Source organism: Bison bison, unplaced genomic scaffold (genome assembly GCF_000754665.1).
Source record: "Bison bison bison isolate TAMUID 2011002044 unplaced genomic scaffold, Bison_UMD1.0 scf7180017864163, whole genome shotgun sequence".
Classification (NCBI taxonomy): Eukaryota; Metazoa; Chordata; class Mammalia; order Artiodactyla; family Bovidae; genus Bison; species Bison bison.
This window is the reverse complement of record NW_011494735.1, coordinates 3,174,821-3,198,683: the sequence shown is the minus strand read 5'-3', so window position 1 is coordinate 3,198,683 and position 23,863 is coordinate 3,174,821. Positions and strand designations below refer to the sequence as shown.

The following is a 23,863-nucleotide window of genomic DNA, read 5'->3' as shown; positions in this document are numbered from 1 at the left end:
ACTCAATGGACATGAGTTTGAGTAAACTCTGGGAGTTGGTGATGGACAGGGAAGCCTGGCGTGCTGCAGTCCATGGGGTTGCAAAGAGTCAGACACGACTGAGCAACTGAACTGAGCTGAACTGAACTGAACAGATAATAATAGTGTCTACCTTACAAAAATAATTGATAGGATTAAATGATCTAAAGTCCTCAGCACAATGCCCAGCACATAGCAGGTTGCTCAATAAACACAAAATACTAACAATATTGTGTAGGGAAGGTGCTCTTTGTACTAACCAGTTTGCAAGGGAATAGAAGGAACTGTATCTGCATCAATGGAGGCCCTGATTGGAAGGTACTATTTGGTTCCTGTGGGCTTCCCTGGTGGCTCAACAGTAAAGAATCCACCTGTAATGCAGGAGCTTCAGGAGACTCAGGTTTGATCCCTGGGTCAGGAAGATCCCCTGGAGGAGGGTATGGCAACCCAGTGCAGTATTCTTGCCTGGACAATCCCATGGCCAGAGGAGCCTGGTGGGGGCTCCATGGGGTCGCAGAAGCGTTAGACACAACTGAGGCAACTTAGCAAGCACACGTGCATTTGGCTCCTGTGTAACCTTTGTGGCAACCATCTTGCACCTAAGGGATCTGTTTCTTTCACAGTTTTCTCAGGATATTAACTACAATATATGGTCCATGAGAAGAGACTGTGTCTGCCTTCCTCACTCTCTGTCCCCAGGGACTGGCACACAGTGTGTACTCAGGAACTGTTCGTTAAATCAATGCATGAATGGAGACCCCATCTGAAAATATTCCCTGTAGGCTAACAATCTAAATTTAAAACATTAAGAGATTTAATGTCTTGGGTGCATGGGTGGCGGGGGTGTTGGGGTGTGAACACAGAGTCCAGGACTTGTATAGACATTGAAGGGCATCCACTCAATTCGAAGACCTCTTATAGTCACAGTCTTATGCCTGTGGAGGCAAAGGTGAGTAAGATGTGGCCTCGTCTAAGGAATTTTAAGCTAGGGATTTCCTAGGTAGTCCAGTGGTTAAGACTTTGCCTTCCACTGCAGGGAGTGCAGGTCCCCCCTACCCAGGGGGGTGGGGAGGTAAGATCCCACATGCCTTGGGGCCAAAAAACCCAAGACAGAAAACAGAAGCAATATTATAACAAATTCAATGAAGATTTTTAAAGGGTCTATATTAAAAAAAAAAAAAATCTTAAAAGAAAAAAGAAGTTTAAAGTAATCAGGGAAAATCAGAAGAGAATAAAAAGACCAGCTGTACCTGGAAGTGATAAATAATGTAGACGCTCAGAGCACTGTGGGAGTAGCATGAGAGCTGGGCCTTCAAGGGGGCAAAGGTCTGTCTGGAAAGTGACAGGAGCTGCCGGAGCAGTTCTGGATGGAATGACACAAGCCAAGGTCTGGGAGCTGGTCCTGGCTTCATTGACTAGGTGGGAGTTTGTTAGGGAGGAGAAAAGTTAAGGCTGAAAATAAGTTAGTCTCAGTTTCTGGATCACCAGTTAAGGAGTTCATTTGGTAGCCATGAAGACTTTGTGAATAATAACAATAAGTCGTACAGTGTCTCCTTTCTTTACAGACAGAAAAAGGGAGGCGGCATGGCATTGAGAATAACAGCGCATATTCTGAAAGTGTTAGTTGCTTGGTTGTGTCTGACTCTCTGAGACCCCATTGACTATAGCCTATCAGGATCCTCAGTCTATGGAATTTCCAGGCCAGAAAACTGGAGTGAGTTGCCATTCACTCCTCCAGAGGATCTTCTCAACCCAGAGATCGAACCCAGGTCTCCTGCATTGCAGAAACATTCTTTCTGTCTGAGCCACCAGGGAAGCCCCACAGATTCTGAACCCAAGTGTTTTTTGGGTCAAAGCCTGGCTCTGTAATTTATTAGCTGTGTGATCTTGAGTGAGAACTTAGCTCCCTGAGCCTCATTTTCCCCCATCTCTAAAATAGGGATGAGAACAGTACTTACCTTATAGGGACGTTGAGAATTATTGTGAGGTTCAATACATTAGTATACATAAAGCACTCAGAAGAGGGTGTGACACGTAAGTGCCATAAAAGTGTTCACCATTAGTATTTTCAAACCCACTCTTTCAGTGGTTCTCATACTTTGGCATATATCAGAGTCTTCCAGGGAGCTTGGTAAAATACCAATGTGTGCTGTTGCCGTGGGTGAAGTTGGAAAAACCTCAGAGTTTAAGTAAAAATCCACTGAGGACATAGAGAAGAAGGGCAAAAGGAAAGGAACTGATGCAGACACTTTTCATTATCCTGCTTCTTATAGATCCCCAGCCCCAACCTCAGTCTGAATGGAAACCTATTGAATCAGAATGTTTCAGGGCATTTAGATTTTTAACAAGCTCCATAGTAATCTTCACGCAAACCTGAATTTGAGAACCATTAGACTGTTAATTAGATCTACCCAATAACTCTGTAAAGTAGGCAGGTATGATTTCATCCTTCCTATTTTATTGATGAAGAAATGAGGATCAATGACATTTCGATGACTTGTTCAGGGCTTGACTCCAAGTCTGACTCCAGGTCTTGGGTGATTTTCCTATATTAGGTCAAAGGATTTGGAACAAAACCATACAGATTTAAAACAATCTGGCATCTTTAGGGAGTAGGTTGGGAGGGAAGCTGCTATCCTGAAATTAATACTATTTAATTCTAATCAATTCAGTAAATTCCATTGAGTTCCTTCTGTGCACAGAGCACTAGCAGAGCATCCTCAGAACTATTCCAGTGAGGTATGGGAATGGTATAAACCATCTACTTCTCGGTATTCAGTGGTGGTGGTTTAGTCGCTAAGTTGTGTCTGACTCTTTGTGACCCCATAGACTGTAGCCCAACAGGCTAATCTGCCCATGGGATTTTTCAGGCAAGAATACTGGAGTGGGTTGCCATTTCCTTCTCCAGGGGAATCTTCCCCACCCAGGGATTGAACCTGGGTCTCCTGCATTGCAAGCGGATTCTTTAGCAACTGAGCTATTGGTATTCAGTGAAAGTGAAAGTCACTTAGTCTTGTCAGACTCTTTGTGACCCCATGGACTATACAGTCCTTGGAATTTTCCAGGCCAGACTACTGAAGTGGATAGCCTTTCCCTTCTCCAGGGGATCTTCCCAACCCAGGAATTGAAGCCAGGTCTCCCACATTGTAGGCGGATTCTTTACCAGCTGAGCCAAAAGGGAAGCCTATTCGTATTCAAAGTGGCTTCTTATTGCACCTCTGGACGAGTCAGTTATAATACATATATAAAATAGCCCTAAAGATTTGGGTAATTGTTAAAAAGGGTGCAGTTAATTCCACCCACAATGTTACACTGAAGAACATTTTCTGTATACAGATAATCTGCCCAAGAAATTCAAAGACCAATTTAAGCTTTTTCTTGTCTACTGCCATCCTTCAATTCCCTTCTTACCCTGGACCCCCAGGAGGAAGCAAACATAACACTTTCTATTGCATTAGCAGGAAAACTCATATTTAAAGAGTTTATATTTAACTGGGCAGAAAACCTCTCCTATCTCTAGTCAGATTCCTCACCAACTGCACAGCTGTCTATCCTAGTTCTGGCTCATTCCTCATGTGCAAGTTTTTAATGCCAATATGTACCCGTCCTAAAGGTTTATCTCATTCACTTCCTAGGGAGTGTAATTTACTTATTTTCATTTCCCCCTATAGTGTTACTCATCATAGTACTTAATGTATATTTGCTGAAGGGATAAGAATAAATAAGACATAGGCCCAGAACTGTTCTCAAAAATAGGTGGCAGAATCGGATACTAATATATATGATTTAAGGAGTAATTAATAGTATTTCATGCCACAAAAACCTTTCCTGCAATTTGTCATGCTGCCTGAAATTCTTCCACTGGGATTTATTCTATCATGTCTTGAAGGCATTTTGTTTTTCGCAAGTATCTTATTAAAAGAAATGGACCTCTGTCTTCTGACAGTATCTTGTCTGGCAGCTCCTCTTTTCTCATAGAACTTCAAGAATAAGCGCTAAATGAATGGCACAGACAATTGTCCTGCAGGGAAAAGAGAGCATGGCCTGGAGTGCCAAGGAAAGGGAGGGACTTGGCTTTGAAAGAATTTCCTTTTCAGAGAGGAGGAGGGAGAGATAGGCTGAAGGCAGCAGCAAAGACCCCCTGGGGAGTGAGCCTTCAGACATCCTTCTCAAAGTTGGTGTCACTGATTTGTCATTTCTCATTGCTGAATTTTTTATAGGTTTCTTTTTCAGGAAAAAAACAGTCATGTCCTAACTGGGTTTTCCAGAGCTTGGTTATAACCCTCATTGCTGTGATGGCATTTTGGTAAGAAAAACATCAGTGTTATTCTACGTCAAGCTCTTTTTCTCTTTCCATCTTCCTTTTTCACACGTGAACTGGGGACTGACTTTTTATTTACTTTGAAGACTGAGAAGCCCTTTAAACCAGGTGTTGGTCTTTGATTTCGCTTAGAGATGATGGAGCCCTTTGTAAACTCATTCTTTGAAGGGAAAAAAAAAGCACAGGCTTTCTGCTCCTAAATATGAAATGCTCTTTTTTTATAATCAACTGATTACTTTTTACTAGCTCGCTGTGGCTTTCGTGTTTGTGTGTATGCAGGTATGTGTGTGCGTGTGTGTATATTGTTTAGTCCTCCCCTGCAAATAACTGTTGCAACATCTTTGCTCTCCTTTCCCATCTACTTGGAGGAAAAGAGTGAGTAAACAATCAGGTACAATCCACTCTCCCTTGGATACTTACATTTATTAGGATTCTTCTGGATTTTATGCCAAAAGAGACCATGAGATTATCCCAAGATATGCAATATGATGAAATTCTAGCCAAATGTGCTAAGCAGTTAAAGCAAACAAATTCAGAAAGGACAAGATGGTTGCTAGGCAAGTACTGGATACCCTTGGTCTGCTATCCCTCCTCCACAGGAGGAAGAGTCGTGCTTTTGTGGGATGAGAGGTTTTTCTCAGGCCTTTGGTCTTCAGACCTGTGCTGCCGCTATGATGGCTTCTCAGCCTTTGAGCCCTGGTCATCTTGCCTGCATCTTCCCTGCCTTCTGGTTCCCTGTATGACTATTCACAGAGTAAAATGGGTATTTATCTACCCCTCCAAAATGCTGTGTTAGTGTGGGAAAGGACTAGCTGCTGGGCCATGTACCAGATGAGACAATTATCCTCAGAGGCTAAGTAAGCGATGGGCCCGAAGATGCTTCCGGTTCCTTGAAGTAAGGCAACTTCTTAGTTATAGGAGACATTGTTGGTCTCTCTGTACCCTTCTCTCCCCTCAGCATTTTAACTTTTCCCCTGCTACTGCCCACTGTGGGAAGCATCCCCAAGTATTTGACACCACTACATAGAATTTCCATAGAAGCTGGTATACTTTTTATCTCTCCTAAATGAACTTGTCTTCTGCTAGGATTCTCAGTTCAGGACAGAGTGAGCACTTTGACCTTTCACAGACATGCTTAACATTCTCTAGAGACACAGGTTCCCATGAAAGCCAAATGCAAGGCTTATAGGAAGTCTAATTTTGACATGAAGAGACTGCTTTTTAAATGTGCTCATCAGATCTTATGAATTCCAATGTTGTTGACCTCCAAGACCAGAAATAGGTGGTAATAGGCTTATTGTCTTGTTTCCAGCCTGTGGTGTACCCGAGAGGGGTCAAAACCCTAAAGAAAGAAGCAGATGTCTATTTTTGGTGTATGATTCTAGAAGCTGCCCAGGCCATGCATTGACGCAGATAGCAGATGGATCAGAAAACATATTTAAGGATTAATAGTAGGGAGATAGAGAATGGGGAATGTGGGAGAACAAAGTCAGGGAGACTGGACCACAGCAAATAGTTGCCACGGCAACACAACAGATTCTGTCTGAAGGCATCTTTGGGGCTCAGCATGGCTTTTACCAAGCAGCCCTGTGCCCGCTGGGTAGTAACCAGCTGCTTCTGAGAAAACTCTGGGAATTCTTTCTTTATGAGCTGAATTCAAATGGGGGGTACATTTCTTTGTAGGTATTTAATGATGGTAAACCAACTACCTTTGATGGGGAACAAAATAATGAGGAGTTGAGTCTAGGGAACCAGATGTGACATCGAGCCGGCAGGAGGTCAAGTGAGGTCCCCCTGTGTCAGGCCCCCACACAGTGGGATAGTAGAGTTCTACAGATACCACCTCCCCCCCCAGAGAGGAGGATGCTGAGTGTTGGGATGTGTGAGTGGTATTAGGAATAGCTTCCCAAAGCTCAGGACCTTTGAGGAAAGCCTCCACTTGGATGTATAAGTTCCGATCATTGTGGGGAGCGATACACTCATTATTCTGAAGTCACGTAAAGTGGAAATGGATACTTTATGGCACTGCTTTTCCTTCTTCTGTCCAATTTGATGCACTGAGCTCTCAAAAGACAGGCTGCAGGAAGACGTCAGGAGCGGCCAAAAGGATTGGTACCTACCGCTGACTAAATCTGTGTGGCCTTTCATCTCCCTGCACCACCACACGGCTGCCTCCACTAGGGGATGTGAACTTTACTGTGACTTTTTCCTGCACGGAGCAGAGGGCTTCCTCCAGTGCTTTACACACTTCCTCTTGTAATCTTCCGCTAGTGACAGACACTTCTGAGACAGCTTGCCAGGGTCAGGGGGCTGCTTGTGGAAAAATGCATCAGCTCCACCTACCCCAGGAGCCTCTGAGCTCCAGGAAGACTGGGAGATCGTTCTTATCAGGGCAAAGAAGCAGAACTGTGCTGGTTTCCATGGCCGCCCGCCCCCTGCTCGCTCATCTGTATGGTCTGGGAGGGGACATCTCTGGCAGCTGGTTATGTGAGATTTATCTGGAATCAAATCAGCCACATAACTCTTTCTTTTGTTATTTTTTTAAACAGTGGCTTGACGATAGTCTCCCTTTACATACTTAGCTTAAAAGATCAAGACCGATGTACCCCAAGTGCCCCTTCCAGGTAAGAGTTCCCATCTTGTTTTCTTTTGGGGAGGACTCTTGAAGGCCTCTTTTGTTAATTATTTTGTTCTCTTCCTCCAGCAACCTCACAAGCTCTCAGGAGCCAGCTCTGCCCTCCACAGCTTCCCCCTCAGGTAAGATCTCTCCATCAGCCACCTTCAAACCCAGCCTGGGTTTCATGTAAATTGTCAACAGAAGAACCAGCCTTTCAGGTTAACCTTGTCACTTCCCTCCCCTCTGCCTGATGCTTTGCAGCACCTAATACAACCCTGGCAACCACATTGCCCTCCTTCCAAGTACCTGAGATCACTTTCTGTGAGATCCTGCCATGTCAGCAGACTTATTGCTGCCCCATCTGGGGAACAAGAAGAGGCCTCTCAAGCCCCATGCAAAGACAGTTGGAGGAGCAGGAGCTGCATCAGGGGCCATGGGCAGGTAAAGAATGACCAAAGGGTAACAACTAGTGCTTTGAACCTGAGGGGTTTGTCCCCCTTCCCAGTGTTTACTTGGTTAGTCTGTTAATGAGTCTAGATAATGGTTCCACTCCTCTGTTAGGTGTGGCAAAATCTTTAAAAACACAAATGCACAAACTTGCAAGCATTTCAGTTCAGTTCAGTTGCTCCGTTGTGTCCGACTCTTTGCGACCCCATTGACTGCAGCACGTCAGGCCTCCCTGTCCATCACCAACTCCTGGAGTTCATTCAGATTCATGTCCATTGAGTCTGTGATGTCATCCAACCATCTCACCCTCTGTCTTCCCCTTCTCCTCCTGCCTTCAATCTTTCCCAGCATCAGGGTCTTTTCCAAGGAGTCAGTTCTTTGAATCAGGTGGCCAAAGTATTGAGTTTCAGCTTCAGCATCAGTCCTTCCAATGAATATTCAGGACTGATTTCCTTTAGGATGGACTGGTTGGATCTCCTTGCAGTCCAAGGGACTCTCAAGAGTCTTCTCCAACACCACAGTTCAGAAGCATCAATTCTTCAGCACTCAGCTTTCTTTCATGTCAAATGATTACATTTACAGTGTTGAATTCCCAAAATATTGAATTGTTGGTGAATTCACGTGAAAGGGTCTCATTTGTTCTTTGCCAAACAAGAGAGTAACAGTAGCACAAGTGGAGTCATCATGTACAGATGGGTAGACTTTTTGGCCCACTTAGAACTTAAAAAGTGATACAGCATCTGGGCTGTCTATCCAAACCAAGTGTGGCAGGATGTAAATGGCTTTGAAGATTCTAATGAGTTCAGGGTAAGCTTTAAGTCCATGAAAAAAGGCTTTCACTTTCAGATTATCTTCTTGGGACATAGACAAACACACATGCACATACATATGCATGCACGCATGCGTGCACACACAGACACACACACACATACATACTGGTGCTCTTTTAGTATCAGAATGTTCATGTTAAAAAAGCTGAGAATTCCCTGGTGGTCCAGTAGTTATGACTCCACGCTTCCACTGCAGGGGGCACAGGTTCAGTCCCTGATCTGGGAATTAAGATTCCACATGCCACAAGAGCAAAAAAAAAATATGGAAACTTGATGAAGGACAAAATTATCTCTGAAAGATCAAGTACTGCACTTCTAAATGTATACTAAGCTATTTTTTTTTTCAGAAATTTCCTTCTGTTTACACTCATATTAGCAAGTGTCTAAAATAATAATGTGTGCATCTTTCAGTCATGTCTGACCCTTTGTAACCGCATGGACTGTAGCCTACCAGACTCCTCTGTCCATGGGATTCTCCAGGCTAGAATACCAGAGTGGGTAGCCATTCCCTCCTCCAGGGGATCTTCCTGACCCAGGGATTGACCCAAGTCTCCTGCATTGTGGGGATTCTTTACTCACTGGACCACCAGGGAAGCCCAATATAATAATGATGATTATGCTAATAGTAACAATACATACATATCAGTGTGCCATCAATTAGAATGCTGTGGTAACAACTCCCAAATCACAATGCTTAATGTGACAACAATTTATTTGACTCTATATATCAAATGTGGATCAAAAGAAGGATCATGTACATCATGCTGTTCAGGACTCAGCTGATGAAGCTCCTTCTCAGTACATATTTCCAGAATCTCTACAGAGGTGGTAAAAGAACAGGGCAAATTGTGCATTGGCTGTTAGGGCTTCCACTACGTCACTCCTGCTTACATGTTATTTGCCAAAGCAAGTGACATTGGTTATGTCTAATTTAAAAACAGCTGGTGAAGTGCAGACCTACACGTGCCTGGAAGAAGATGAACCAGAATATTTTTGAATAGCCCAAATTATGAATGACGTTATTATGGTCAATGGTTGAAGTTCGGGGGCAAACTCTATTATTTTATATTTGAAGTTTGAATAAATAGCTTCTACAAACCATTGTTATCACCATCATCAGTAACACCATATTATGAAGTATTACTACTGTAGGCCAGGCACCATCATAAGTAGTCCACATGACTAAGTTGTTTAGTTCTTGAAAGCTGGAAAGATAGGCAGCTTTATGATCTTTTTTCTTTTTCTTTGTTGGCAAAGTAATGTCTCTGCTTTTTATTTATTTATATTTTTTCCTTTTTTAAAAATGTATTTTATTTTTTTATTTTTATTTATTTATTTTACATTACAATATTGTATTGGTTTTGCCATACATCAACATGAATCCACCACGGGTGTACACGTGTTCCCAATCCTGAACCCTCCTCCCACCTCCCTCCCCATACCATGCCTCTGGGTCATCCCAGTGCACCAGCCCCAAGCTTCCTGTATCCTGCATTGAACCTGGACTGGTGATTCGTTTCATATATGATATTATACATGTTTCAATGCCATTCTCCCAAATCATCCCCCACTCCCTCTCCCACAGAGTCCAAAAGACTGTTCTATACATCTGTGTCTCTTTTGCTGTCTCGCATACAGGGTTATCGTTACCATCTTTCTAAATTCCATATATATGTGTTAGTATACTGTATTGGTGTTTTTCTTTCTGGCTTACTTCACTCTGTATGATTGGCTCCATTTATGATCTTTTTTTCCCCAGTGAGGAAGCTAAGACACAGAGAGTTTTCCCCAAAGCTACAGGAAGCAATGTTTACACTGTTTCTCTCATGAAAGCAATTTTTGATTGAACTTGGAAACAGATGCATCACTATAGAATGAAGATAAAAGTTCATTTTAAAGAAAGAAATTAATTTCAGTCATCACATCCTCAATGGTTTTAAATATGGAAAAATCCATTACTGTCATAAAAATCCCCCAGAACCTTCATCTCTTGTTTAGAGCACATGGAAGCTTGTGGCTGGTCAGTTTTCCCTTACCGTGGGAATCCACCTTGGGGACACTTGGTGTCCTTTTCTGAGAGCAGTGCTCAGATGAGACCATCTCCCTCATGTGAGGTGGATAATCATGGATCCTGAACAGGAAGAGGTTGGACACTGGCCCCATCTTCACTTCCAAAAAGTTTTTTGACTTTTGTGCAAATTCACTCCTATAGCCACCATCTCTTCCCATCAAGGGGAGATTGGGAAGAGCAGACCTTATCAAACCAAATGAGGATTTGCTGCTCTCTGCTCTGGGACTATGAATGTTCTTATGTTTCCATAATGAACTGAAACACTGGGGAGACTCCTGGAGAGAGAAGATCTGCCCCAAGTGTCTGGCTGTGTCCTCTTAGACACAGCAGTCAACTTCTCTGGCTAAGAATGGAGTTGAAGGTCTGCTTTATCAGGCTCTCTGACACACTGGGCAGTTGTTTCCTCTTCTCTCTTTCCACTTGAAAAAAATGGAAAGGATTGAAATGTTCTGTTTACTATCACCTTCAGGAAACTTGAAAACTCTGGGGGATTTAGAGTTATAGAAGGTCACAGAGCAGCTACTCCAGTGGTGCCCTGGTTTTTTGACCCTGAGATTATGAATCCATTATGCTTTTACAATTATCTGACTGAAAAAGTATTAATACATAGAGGGAGAATGTAACTATAAGTTTAGTTAAGCTTTCAAATGAATTGCTTTTGTTAATCTAACAACAACATTTGAAAAATGGTATATATCTACGGGAGAGATGTTACTTTTTAAGTTCACAACCAACACCACAGACCCCTCTGTGCAGTCATCTGGGTTCCAAAGTCCCCAGGCCAGGAGGATCTCTGATTTGTACCATCTTATCCGTTTTACTGCTGATGGAACAGAAGCTTAGCACTTTGCTTAAGATTCTGCAGTGAATCACAGGTAAAGTTGAAATTGAAATCTAGGTGCCCGTCCCCCCCATTCAACCTTTATTTATTTGGGCTTGTGTGTGCATCTACCTGAGATCAACTCCAGAAGATGCAGAAAGTGTCTATTCTGTGGTCCTAGAAAGCAGTTTCAGTACCCTAAGTCTCCTCCCCTTTGCCAATAGCCATTTTTTAAAAAAATTAGGGAAATACAGCTAATTAGGTCTTCCCTAGTGGCTCAGATGGTAAAGAATCTACCTGCAATGCCAGAGACACAGGAGACATGGGTTTGATCCCTGGGTCGGGAATAGCCCCTGGAGAAGGGAATGGCCCCCCACTCCAGTATTCTTGCCTGGAGAATCCCTTGGACAGAGAAATCTGGTGGGCTATAGTCCATGGGATCGCAAAGAGTTGGACACGACTGAGCAACTAACACTACTACTACTGCAGTGGATTTACAAGATTGTGTTAGTTTCAGGTGTACAGCAAAATGATTTAGATATATATATATATATGTAATTTCCAGATTCTTTTCCATTATGTTGTTATAAGATATTGAGTATAGCTTTCTGTGCTATATAGCAGGTCCTTGTTGGTTATCTGTTTTATAGATAGTAATGTGTGTATTTTAATCCCAGTCTCCTAATTTATCTCTTCTCCCCTTTCCTGCTTTTTGCCCTTTGGTAACTCTAAGTTTGTTTTCTTTGTCTGTGAGTCTCTTTCATGAGTAAGTTCATTGGTGCCATATTTTAGATTCCACATTTAAGTGGTATGAAAGACAACGGTATTTGTCTTTCTGGCTTATTTCACTTAGTATGATCCTCTCTAAGTCATCCATGTTGCTGCAAATGTCATTATTTTATTCTTATTATGGCTGAGTAGTATCCCATTGTGTGCCTATAGCCATTGAGATGTCATTCCCACTTCAGGATATTTCTGGGGGTCTGAAGAAAGGCATTTTCCCCCCTGCTGATGTTCCATCTCCTCACTCTGTCCAGAGCACCATGTAACACCAGAGTTTCTAAATCCAACAGAGGAGAAAGTCAGGCAAATATTCGTTTCAACAGGTGTTTCTGGGGCATTTAGACCAACTACAAATTTACAAATACATTTTTCAATTAAAAAAATGTAGAATAACCCTCAGTAGGATGTGGAGTAATATCTCATAGTTCACCAAGCCTCATAACACACTTATGAGCCTCCTTTCTGAAGAGTAAGAATACTAGTAAAATAAACAAAGGGAAATTGACATTTTTATAATATGTTGAGCTCAAGCCATTATTCTTCCTTTGGGCCTGAGTTGATTGCTTAAAGTGTCTTTCAGAAAGGTTATATCCCCTCTTCCCATACCTAATAAAAGGTTTGAGTAAAACTAACAAGTGGAAAGCAGGTACTTCAAAATATTTAACTTATATTCTGAGGAACTGAGTATGATGGAGTAGATTTTAATCTGTGGAACTAATAAATATTTAAATAGGCAACAGAATAAGATATTGAAAAGTTAAACACCTATGGGAAAATGCACCAACAGAATTATGCAGGTTTTAGGAGATTTGGTAAAGTTTTTTAAAATCTCACACAGCAAGAAACATCTGTAAGTCATGCTTACTTTGATTTGGAGACCTGATCTGAGAAGAGCCAGTGGCTGAAAGAAAATGTTTCCCTGTGTTAAAGGGCTCAGTCATGAGTTGGTTGGGCTTATTGACTTTTTCTTGGCTTGAGTCTATTTCAACCAGGGAAGAGAAAGGCATCCAAGTTGCTGTACTGGGACTAAGCCATCAGTACAGTTTTACAAGTATGCAGTATACACATTCTACCACGACAGGGTATGCTTTGGTTGGACACCAGCTTAAATCTCTCTTCTCCAGAAGTTTCTAATTTAGCTTATGGGGAGATCTCATCTGCTGATTGTGAAATATATCTCCAACTTTACAATGAAAACCATTGGGAATGTATGTTAAGTTTATAGGGAATGTTGCTAGAAGGCTCTTATAAAATGAGAGCTACTCCTGTATGACTACAGGAGAATTTACGGTTTTCCAATAGCCAGCCCTTCAGAATTGAACAGTCTTGCCTCAGAAAAGTGACAAAGTAGAGGTGTTTTATAGGAGACTTAAAACTTCTTATTTCCAATCCTGCTTTGGAAAAGCCATTTTCATAATTCTAAGCTGCAAGCTCAACTTCACCTTTTTATTACCGTTAAAAAATACCTTATCCCGTCAGAAACTAAATCCTGTCCTAGGGTTCTATGTCTCCAGGAATGTGAAAACACGCTTCTGTGAAAATAAGGCAACTCTGTAGTTCAGCTACCAGACTTTATAAATGAGCTGTTTTCCTGCAAATTCAGCAGGAAAATAGAACAAAAGGTAAGGAAAAAAACAGGATAGATAAGTCTGGTTTCCCCTTCTCTTTATGCCTCATTTGCCTTGTAAATTAGCCTTCTATGGAAGTAATCATAAACAAAACTCATAGCAGGAAAAGTGCTTGAAAATTATTATTTGAAGAGCTGGAATCCAGGTAATCTTGAGGCTTTTTAGACAGCACATATATTTAAAAGGGAAATAAATATACAATTTTCTAGAAAATCAGTATATATTAAGGTCCATTTCTTCTTAAAGAGAAGTATCACACTGGGGAAGAGTCTCAGCAAACTGGCCTTGCCTTCCAGTCGTCTCACTCCCACTTGCTAATGAGATGAAAAAGTCCAGCTTCCTCATCTACCCCCAGCATCCCTCTGCACTCAGCCCCTAGGGGTTCCTCCTTTGAGTGTGGAAGAGAAAACATTTCCCTAGAAGATACATGGTTGGCTTTCTCTTCTCTCTTCCTCCCTCTTTCTTGACATCCCTCCTTCTATCCTTCCACAAATATGTATTGAGCACCACAGATGAGACTGGCATTGTTGAATGTGGGAATACAATAGTGAATGAGAGGCAGTGTTCCAAAAGCTCACGGTTGGGTGACTGGATAAGTAAACCAGCCCTTCCACTTCATGTAAGAAGTACTAACCAGGACAGACAGAGACACTCAGGAATACACACTAGCTTTGCTTTCTCGCCTGAAATTCCACATAGAAATTAGTTTCACATCTTGTTTCTTTTTCATTGCCATGAAAGCAGAACATATTGTGTTAACTTATATCTCTTGTTAAATAAGGTTAATGTCTTTGTGTTTTGCCCAAAATTATACTGAAAAACATAGATATTATTTAATGCACATGAAGGGCTGCAATAAAGAGGACATTTACTTGAAAAAAATCTGCAAATTTAAAGAAATTATTGAAAACACTTTAAAATTCTTTTGTGAGGTTAGCTTAGCAACTCACTAAATGATGGCTTTTACTATCCACTTTAAAAAGATATACTTTTTTTTCCCACAGCCTTAACAACTATTATCTGAATGGTTACCTTTTCAAAATTGCTTTTAAAATGCCTTTTTGGCTCTGACAGATCATAACCACTCCCCTGGCTTCCTTCCCCATCAGTAAACTCTGGCCCCACACCAGTGATTTGATTCTTCTTCTCAGATGACTTCAGCTCAGTTTTTACTTTGCATGTGTGCTGAGTCCATTCAATCATGTCTGACTCTGTGAGACCCTATGGAATGCAGCCCAACAGGCTCCTCTGTCTGTGGGATTCTCCAGGCAAGGATACTGGAGTGAGTTGCCATGCTCTCCTTCAGGGGTTCTTCCCAAACCAGGGATCAAACCTGGGTCTCTTATGTCTCCTACATTGACAGGCAGGTTCTTTACTATTAACACCACCTGGGAAACTCGAGCTCGCTTTTTTTTCTGTATGGATCACATTATGCTTGGAGTTATCGACAATTCAAAAATGCTAACAGAGGTTCCCTATTCTGGAGTTTTTTTTTTTTTTTTCTTTTCTTTTCTTTTGACTGCCCCACTCAGTACATGGGATCTTAGTTCCCCTGACCAGGGATCAAACCCATGCTCACTGCAGTTGGAAGCGAGAGTCTTAACTGCTGGACCACCAGGGAAGCCCTGGAGGTGTTGAGAAAGGGCAAAAATACATGAAAGTTAAGTAACAAAACAGAGATAATAGCCCATTGGTACAGTGATCGAGAAGATATCACTAACTGGTCACCACTTTGAGGATTCAGTAATAATACACACTACAGCATAATAATAATACACCCTCCACTGGAAAGGCTGGAGCTCTGAGCTACAGTGAGCTAATTCGGGATGGTGTCTTAGTCGGCTGGAGCTGCCAAAATAAAATGCCATAGACTAGGTGGCTTAAACAACAGAAATTTATTTTCTCACAGTTCTGGAGTCTAGAAGTCCAAGATTCAGGGGTTACCAGATCTGATTCCTTGAAGTCTCACTCCTGGGCTCAAAGAAGATACACAGTTGGCTTTCTCTTCTCTCTTCCTCCCTCTTTCTTGACGTCCCTGCTTCTATTCTTCCACAAATATGTATTGAGCATCACAGCTGAGTGTGGCCTTGTCGAATGTGGGAATATAACAGTGAACAAGAGGCAGTGTTCCAGAAGCTCACAGTTGGGTGTAGAGCGATGCCTTCTCTCTGCCTCCTTGCAAATTCTCTCCTCCATACACACAAGGCTTTTCATGTCCTAATCTCCTCTTGTTATAAGAATGCCACACGCATTGAATGAAGGTCCATCCTAACAACTTCACTTTAATGTAATTATTACTTTAAAGGCCCATCTCCAAACACAGTCACGTTCTGAGGTACCAGGGGTTAGGGCTATATATGTGAAAATTTGGAGGGCTTTAATTCATTCCAAAACAGATGGCTTTTTGGAGAAGGGAGACAATAAACTAGACCTGTAAGAAATGGCATAGGGAGGACTTCCCTGGTTGTCCAGTGGTTAAGATTCCATGCTCCCAATGCACGGGGCCCAGGTTTGATCCCTGGTCAGGGAACTACATCCCACATGCTACAACTAAGACTTGGCACAGTCAAATCAATGAAAACAAACAAACAAACAAACCAATAGTGCCATAGGGATGTGATGGGCTGAAAAGTGGGAGAGAGAAAGGGTAGGGAGACATTCGGCCGACTGACAAGCTAGGCTACACACTGGGTTTCTTCTCATCCTGAGCAAGCTTTAAGACTGACAGACGGTTTCCTCTTCAACAGGCAGAAGCACATCATTCTTGGCAGCAGAGGCACAAACCAATGTTGACTGGAGGAGTGACTGTAAGTTTACATTTACTCTCTTCTTTGGCTTTGTGGAGCGAGGCAGAGCAACAGCAAGCTATGAAAGCGATACTGGAGAGAGGTACAGGGACAGAGGCTGCATCTGCCCCAAACCCCTGTGGGGATTACAGTTTTTTGTAACCAATGCCAACCTAACTATTAAGGAAGCATTGGAAATGGTTGCATACTGCTAGGCATTGTGGTTGATCTTCATGGATTCTAATAATTTATTTGAACTTCCTGCTCTCTTCTTCTATTTTTCTGCTGTTTTTAGTTGGTTTTCTGTTTTCTAAAAAAAAATATATATATATATATATATATATCTTTCCTTATTGGCCAGATTGCATGTCCCATTACACTGTCCATTTTCAATAAATTTCAACTTAGTAGGACTTCAGTGATTCAGGTTTTCTTTTGGACGTTATGGGGCTATCTACTGGAGCTTGGGTTTTCTTTTATTTTTTTAGTTTTCTTAAAATATACCGTAATGGCAACAAAAGCCTTCTCCCCTTCTCTCTTTATCTCATTTGAAAGCAAATGGAATCCATTTATCTAGAAAACTCTTATTTCGCATTCTGTAATTTGGAGCCTGCAACTGGAACACAATGCTCTTTTCCTCTGCAGAAGCGTTTACTTTCTCTATTTCTTCTCAATTCAGGGATTGATACAACCATCAGTTCTATTCAGATTATGGAAATCCAGCAAATAATAGATCGGCGCTATTGCAGTAGAAGCCTCCAGTGCGGGTGTGTAAGCCCCCCACTATCTCCCATTGTTTCTGGAATTTACTCAGGGCTCAGGGCTTTGGAGATTGGAATGAAAGCTGATGTTACATGGCAAAATCGATGTGTGCTTACATGGCTCCTCAAGTGGAAAACACATTTGTTACATGGTGGACAAGGGAATCGTAAAATGGTTGGTATTAGCAAATGTCAATAAGCCATGGCTCCAAAGATTACAGTCTCCTGGTTTAAAGGGTAAGTCCAGAGCAAAAAGCTTAGGGGGCAGCTCTCGGAGGCCACATACCATAGGCACAGAGCTGTTAGTTAATTTTATAGAAAAGGAAGGCATTATTACTGATGGCTCTGAGTTACGAGTGAGCTGACATTTATATATTTTAATAACAAGGGATATCATTATTTTAATTGCTGAAAAAATAGAGCGTATCCTAACCTTTTCAGTTAAGAGGAAAAAAATCTAGGCATTGCAAAAGTTTACGGCAACATTCATCTCTTGTGAATCACATGCGTCGAGGTAATGACGAATCTAGAAGCATAGAGGGCAAGCACAGAAGCTTCAGTAAACACACTATGCAGGGTGAAGGTATTAAGAATGGAGAGGCTTTATTTGATAGGTATTTACTGGTTTAGTTAAGCCTGCTCATATTTCAGCCTGCTAGATTAAAGGCAAGGCTGCACATTTTGCAGACCTCAGGCTCTAGGTGCTCAGTCTTCAGTGGTTACAGCATGTTGGCTCAGTAGTTGTGGCACACAGGCTCAGTTGCTCTGTAACATATGGAATCTTCACAGACCAGGAGTTGAATGCATGTCCCCTGCATTGGCAGGTAGATCTTATCCACTGGATCACCAGGGAAGTCCTCTCAGCCTTATTTCTTTTTAAGCTTGATATAGCTTAGGCTTCAGGCTGATGGTCCTGACTTTTATAAAACAATTTTTTATATATATATTTTTCATTTTTGGCTGTGCCACACAGCTTGTAGGATCTTAGCTCCCTGACCAGGGATTGAACCCATGTAGTGAGAGTTCGGGCGTCCTAACCACTGGACCACTGGGGAATTTCCTGGACCTGATTTTTGAAAATAACCTGTATGACACTTTATTATATGTTTATGACCTTTACATTCATTATCTCATTGAATTCTCACAAAATCACACAAAGTTGGTATTATTTATCCCCATTTTGAAGTTAAAGAACTTGAGGCTCAGTGAGCCTGAAAAAGTCAGAGACAGACATTAATTGGTTTGGTAGAATGATGTGATGATGAATAGTAAGATGATTTGGGTTCAAATTCCAGTTGACAAGAAGTTCATTATCCTTGCGTACCTGCTTCCCATCTGTAAGATCAGGATATTTACTACCTAAGTAGTTGGGTTTCAGGGAACCACGCAGATACTGGGAGGCACACAGCAGGAAACGACTTCTATTTATCTAAGCTTACTGTGGTAGGACAAAGTCCTCCTGATTCCAATTCACATCTGTTGCTTTTATTTTTGCTTTCTCATTTTTAACAACTCAGTTTAGCATTTATTAAAGAGAATTTAAAATGACTGGCCCTTTGCCCCATTTATCTGGTTTTATTTCTGTATATAATTCAAGGGATAGGAAGGTCATAAGAACTTGTATTAGATACAATGTGCCTTTTTGCTTGAGTTTTCATTACAATATGAGTCAAAGGAACTCCCCCCTTTTCCCAACCATCCCTCCCCAAGGGTGGGAGGAATCCCTGTATAAGCATTTCTATCCTGCGGTTTTCTCCATTACTCAATGATAATTAGGACTGTAATAATTTTACTTGATTCCATTTTTGAAAGTACGTGGTATTTCCTGCTGATGTTGTCTAAAAGGGAGTGATTTACTGTATCAAAGCAGGTAGTTATTATTTCCAGTTCTTTCCAGAGGGACTGTTTAGTTTGAGGCCTTTGCCTCATTTGTTTTCTGAAATCTCTGTCTCCTTAAGGGAAGTTGAAGTCATTTCCTATTGGTTTAGTTTTGTACATTTGGTGGAGGTTTTGACTTTCCATCATTTCTTCTGTGTATTCTAAGAAACTATGAATCTGTTTGTGGTATATTTGATAGAGTTTGACCTGAAAGAGATCACTTTGAAATTTGACAGGTATATCTCTGAAAAACATGAAACTGTGCCATGTTAAACTTGATTTTCTATATCTATCACATATAATAGAATATTTCACAGTTTATGTAGTATTCAAAAATAGAAAAAAGACTGAATCCTTCCCTGCATATTTTGATTTGTGATTTTATTTTTTTCCCTTAATTAGGTCTGGAAATTACTATTACCATATTCCTGTTAATAAGTACACACCCACCAATGTCAAATTCTCTCTGGAAATCAAGTAAGTTCATAGCTGTAAAAGATAATTCTGGTTTTATTATATTATAATTCTGTTTTTATTATCTGACTACCAAGCCTGAGTTTCCCTCACAATTTGATTAATAATTTAGGAAGTAGAATGTTTTCCGTTAAAGAATGACGATTGGGTTGAGAGGTGGGCCAGAAGCCTGGGACCTTCCAAGCTTCTTCCAAAGGATAGAAAGGCTGTGGGCTGTATGCTCACACCTGCAAAGTGAGCCTGACCTTGGATTTGATGTTCTCAGGCTGCCGACTGCCCTTGGCTGTGTCCCTTTGAATTGGGGTGGGAGCTAGAGTAATAGCATGTTCCCTGGATGGGGGGCTGCACATTTCTCTGAGCTCCTGGGAACATTGCAAATGCAGATACCATCTACTTCCCCGCAGGGGAGTTAAAAAATGGAGTCAGAGTTTGGAGCTGGGCAGACCAGGGCTCAGATTTTGTCTCCATCACTTATTAATTCTATAATCTTGGAAAAACCACTTATCCTCACTGACTACTGTTTATTCATCTATAAGATGAATTTGACATTATATCATAACATGGAGAGCCTCTGTGAGAATCAGTGATAATAATAGCAAAATTAATTACTACCATTTGCTGAGCACAGACTATATGCCAGACACTCTACACTTTACTACTGGGTCATATAGTCCTCACAACAACCCTCTGAGGTTGGTGTTTTTTTCTAGTTTATGCTTTTCAGATGGAGAAGGCAATGGCACCCCACTCCAGTACTCTTGCCTGGAAAATCCCATGGACGGAGGAGCCTGGTAGGCTGTAGTCCATGGGGTCCCTAAGAGTCGGACACAACTGAGCGACTTCACTTTCACTTTTCACTTGCATGCATTGGAGAAGGAAATGGCAACCCACTCCAGTGTTCTTGCCTGGAGAATCCCAGGGACGAAGGAGCCTGGTGGGCTGCTGTCCATGGGGTCACACAGAGTCGGACACGACTGAAGTGACTTAGCAGCATACTTTTCAGATGGGAGCACTTAGTTTAGAGAGGTCAAAAAGCTTGCCCTGAAAGTCAGAGCAAATAAGTGGTGGAGATGGACTTCCAATCAGCCCTTCCATTCGACCATCACTTTCTTGCCTCCCCAGTGAGGTGAGACCCGTAAGAACATTGCCCCGTCCTGGCACACAGCAGGCACTTCACATTATGACTACCTTTCCTCCAAAATCACAAAACTCTAATCTATTTTATCAGCTATTTTGAATAATCATGGTACTTTAGAAGACTTTCACAGAAATTATGAAGTGAGGTACTCACCATGAAGATGGTGTTTGTGTCTCTTGATGTTAGTTTCTCCTTTGTCCCTTCCACATTTCCTCTCTCTCTTTCCTTTTTCCCTTTCTTTCGCTTTCCTCTGCCCTCCCCTCTCTCCCTCTGCTTCCCCAGCTCTGTTATTCTTCCTCCATCATTTCCTCCCATTCCACTCTGGTGTCTTCCTCTGTTTCACTCAGACTTCATACTCCTTCTTTCATCAACTTTGCTTCTGCTGCTGCTGCTGTTAAGTCGCTTCAGTCGTGTCAACTCTGTGCGACCCCATAGATGGCAGCTAATAACACAACCAACTGCTTGCCTTGAAATGGTCTTTTTCAAGCAGCTAAAATTTCATGACTCAGAATCCACCATATTACAAGGGAGAGCAAAAGCTAAGTGTACTATTCTTTAGCACTCTCTGAGCTGCCTGGGACAGCGTTTCCTCATTTGTCCCTAGCTTCGATGGAAGGAAGTAAGCTGAAGTCGTATATCCCTTAAAGTGGCAGAAGGTTGTCTTGAATCACTGAAAAGTGGGTGTTAGTCACTCAGTCGTGATCAACTCTTTGCAACCTTATGGACTGTAACTTCTGTCCATGGAATTCTCCAGGAAAGAATACTGGAGTGGGTAGCCATTCCCTTCTCCAGGGATTTTCTCAACCCAGGGTTTGAAACTGAGTCTCCCATGATAAATCAGGCTTTAGGAATCATTTTTTTTCTAACAGTGGTGATCTTAAAGTAACACATATACTCAACCAAGATTGTAGTTGTCCCAGAAATAGGTCGACCTCATCCTCCTGATGATGATTCCCAGGCCAACCTTTAGAGAAGAACCATTCTTTCTGACATGTCTTCTACTCTGATAGCTTTGAAAGTGAAGTGAAGTCGCTCAGTCGTGTCTGACTTTTTGCAACCCTGTGGACTGTAGCCCACCAGGCTCCTCTGTCCTTGGGATTCTCCAGGCAAAATACTGGAGTGGGTTGCCATTTCTTTCTCCAGGGGAATCTTCCCAACCCAGGGATCGAACCCAGGTCTCCCACATTGCAGGCAGATGCTTTAACCTCTGAGGGACCAGGGATAAGGACTGATAATTCCTAATGGGGCTCACCCCACACCCATACCTGTGTTGTCTTCTTCTCTGATTCAAATGAGACCTATCCAGACCAGAAGTTTGCAGAATTTCAAATCCTAGAAATGTCAGATGAAAGCAAATTCAGCTGCCAGTGAAAAGAGAAGGGATATACCCCAAAATTACTTTTTAAATCTATGGAGATAAGAAGTTCTAATATTGAAATGACTTAAGTCATGAGACTAGATTTTCAAGACTGTTGTATGTTACCTCAGTTTTAGTTTTAGTCAGTTCCAGTCTACTATATAATACTGGGTGGCTTAAACCACGGACATTCATTTCTCACAGTTCTGGAGCCTGGGAAGTCCAAGATCAAGGCACTGGCAGATTTGATGTAGGATGAGAGCCCACTTCCTGGTTGATAAGTAGCCGTCTTCTCTCTATGTCCTCACATGGCAGAAGGGGTGAGAGGGCTCTCTGGGGTCCTTTTCATGAGGGCACTAACCCTACTCATCAGGGTTCCACCGTCAGGATCTGTCACTTCCTTAAGACTCTGCCTCCTGACACCATCATATTGGAAGTTGGGATTTAGCATACGAATTTGGGGGGTGGGGGACACAAGCATTTAGTTGACAATAGTAGTCATCTGAGATTGAGTTTCTTTCTTTTATAATGAGATGTGAATTAGTATATTGGCATTCGTGAGTTTTGTGTAATAACAGGTCTATTTGGAACTTTGAATGGATTCCAAAGTTATGTTCCCATAAGCCCTCTTCTTCTCACGGTGTAGCCTATGGGAGCTGATAACTGCTTTTCCACTTGCCTTTTCTTTCATTTGTCTCTTGAAGCACAACAGAGCCACTGATAGTCTTCCAGTGCAAGTTCACCCTTGGAAATATGTGTTTCCGTAGTAAAATAGAGGCCAAAGGGATGGAAAGTCAACAGGAAGTCTCCCAGGAGATGACACAGGTAACAATTTGCAGCTCCTCGGCATTCTGCATTCCAGAAGTGCATCTATAGTGGTGGCACAGCCTCTGATTCTCACAAAGACAGAGATGCCATGGGTCACATGTCAGTGTTTCCCTTTGCTGACCCTGGTCACAGGAGTTGGCTCAGCATCTTCTGTGCATCCTTTGGAAGCTACAGACTTCTCCAGCAACACCATCAAAAACTGTTGCCACAAACACCTCTCCTACTGCAATCAAGGGAATGCTTTTCAGCCTGGGCTTTTTCCAGCAAAGAGTAAAATGTAGTTACGTGATGGACCTCTCTTTCATTCATTATTTAGGGGTATCAGCACATTTGGAGCCTCCCTGTAGCACCACTCTTCGACAGTGGGTACCATTTCCGGGTAGCTGCACCGGTAAGCTCTCTTTTTTTTTTCTTTTCAGTAAGAAAGAAATGGACCATTAGATAAATAGAGAGGTAAATGGTGGTGGTGGTGGTTTAACCACTAAGTTGTGTTTGACTCTTGAGACCCCATGGACTGTAGCCCACCTGGCTCCTCTGTCCATGGGATTTCCCAGACAAGAATAGTGGAGTGGGTTACCATTTCCTTTTCCAAACAGATAAGTAGATAATTTTAATTACAACTAATTCTTACATTAATCATTCTCTCCCCCAACTCCCCTTCTGACAGGATTTAGCTGACTGTTCAACGGACCCTTATTTTGCTGGGAAATTCTTTACAGATTACTTCTTTTACTTCTATCGACATTGTGTGTAATTTATTCAAGTTTGTTTGGGGACTCTGCCCAAGAAAAATACTCCAATACAGTTAACAGAAACTTTTATCCTCTTGCAACTTCTCTCTACCCGTTGTAAAACATTCACGTTTATTGCCAAAGGGCTTTTTCCAGGCTTTGGCTACCAAAGGTTTTGAGACATTAGTGAGGAGAATAAAGTGTTTGCTGGAATTTGAGATACTGTAGTGTTTGATTTTGCCGTGACTATGAGGAAAACATTTCCTGGAGTAAACAGCACTGTTGGATTTGAAAATACTGTTTCTGTTCCTAAGGAAGCTGTGAGGTCAAAATGGGCAGGTTTGACTTTACTTTGTCTTTGTATATCTCAGTGCT

General features: G+C 41.9%; 1 protein-coding gene across 1 annotated transcript in view; it reads left to right on the top strand.

Annotated features, from left to right (window-relative positions):
• Positions 1 to 23,511, top strand: part of MYRFL (myelin regulatory factor-like) — a 101,546-nt gene extending 78,035 nt beyond the window's left edge. Inside the window, exons 16-25 of the mRNA XM_010841624.1 lie at positions 4,239 to 4,324; positions 6,922 to 6,963; positions 7,044 to 7,096; positions 7,218 to 7,397; positions 16,283 to 16,342; positions 17,001 to 17,088; positions 19,363 to 19,437; positions 22,634 to 22,754; positions 23,074 to 23,148; positions 23,425 to 23,511. Coding sequence (XP_010839926.1) covers positions 4,239 to 4,324; positions 6,922 to 6,963; positions 7,044 to 7,096; positions 7,218 to 7,397; positions 16,283 to 16,342; positions 17,001 to 17,088; positions 19,363 to 19,437; positions 22,634 to 22,754; positions 23,074 to 23,148; positions 23,425 to 23,511 — 867 coding nt within the window. The remainder of the gene's footprint in view (positions 1 to 4,238; positions 4,325 to 6,921; positions 6,964 to 7,043; positions 7,097 to 7,217; positions 7,398 to 16,282; positions 16,343 to 17,000; positions 17,089 to 19,362; positions 19,438 to 22,633; positions 22,755 to 23,073; positions 23,149 to 23,424) is intronic.
• The last annotated feature ends 352 nt before the right edge of the window (positions 23,512 to 23,863 follow it).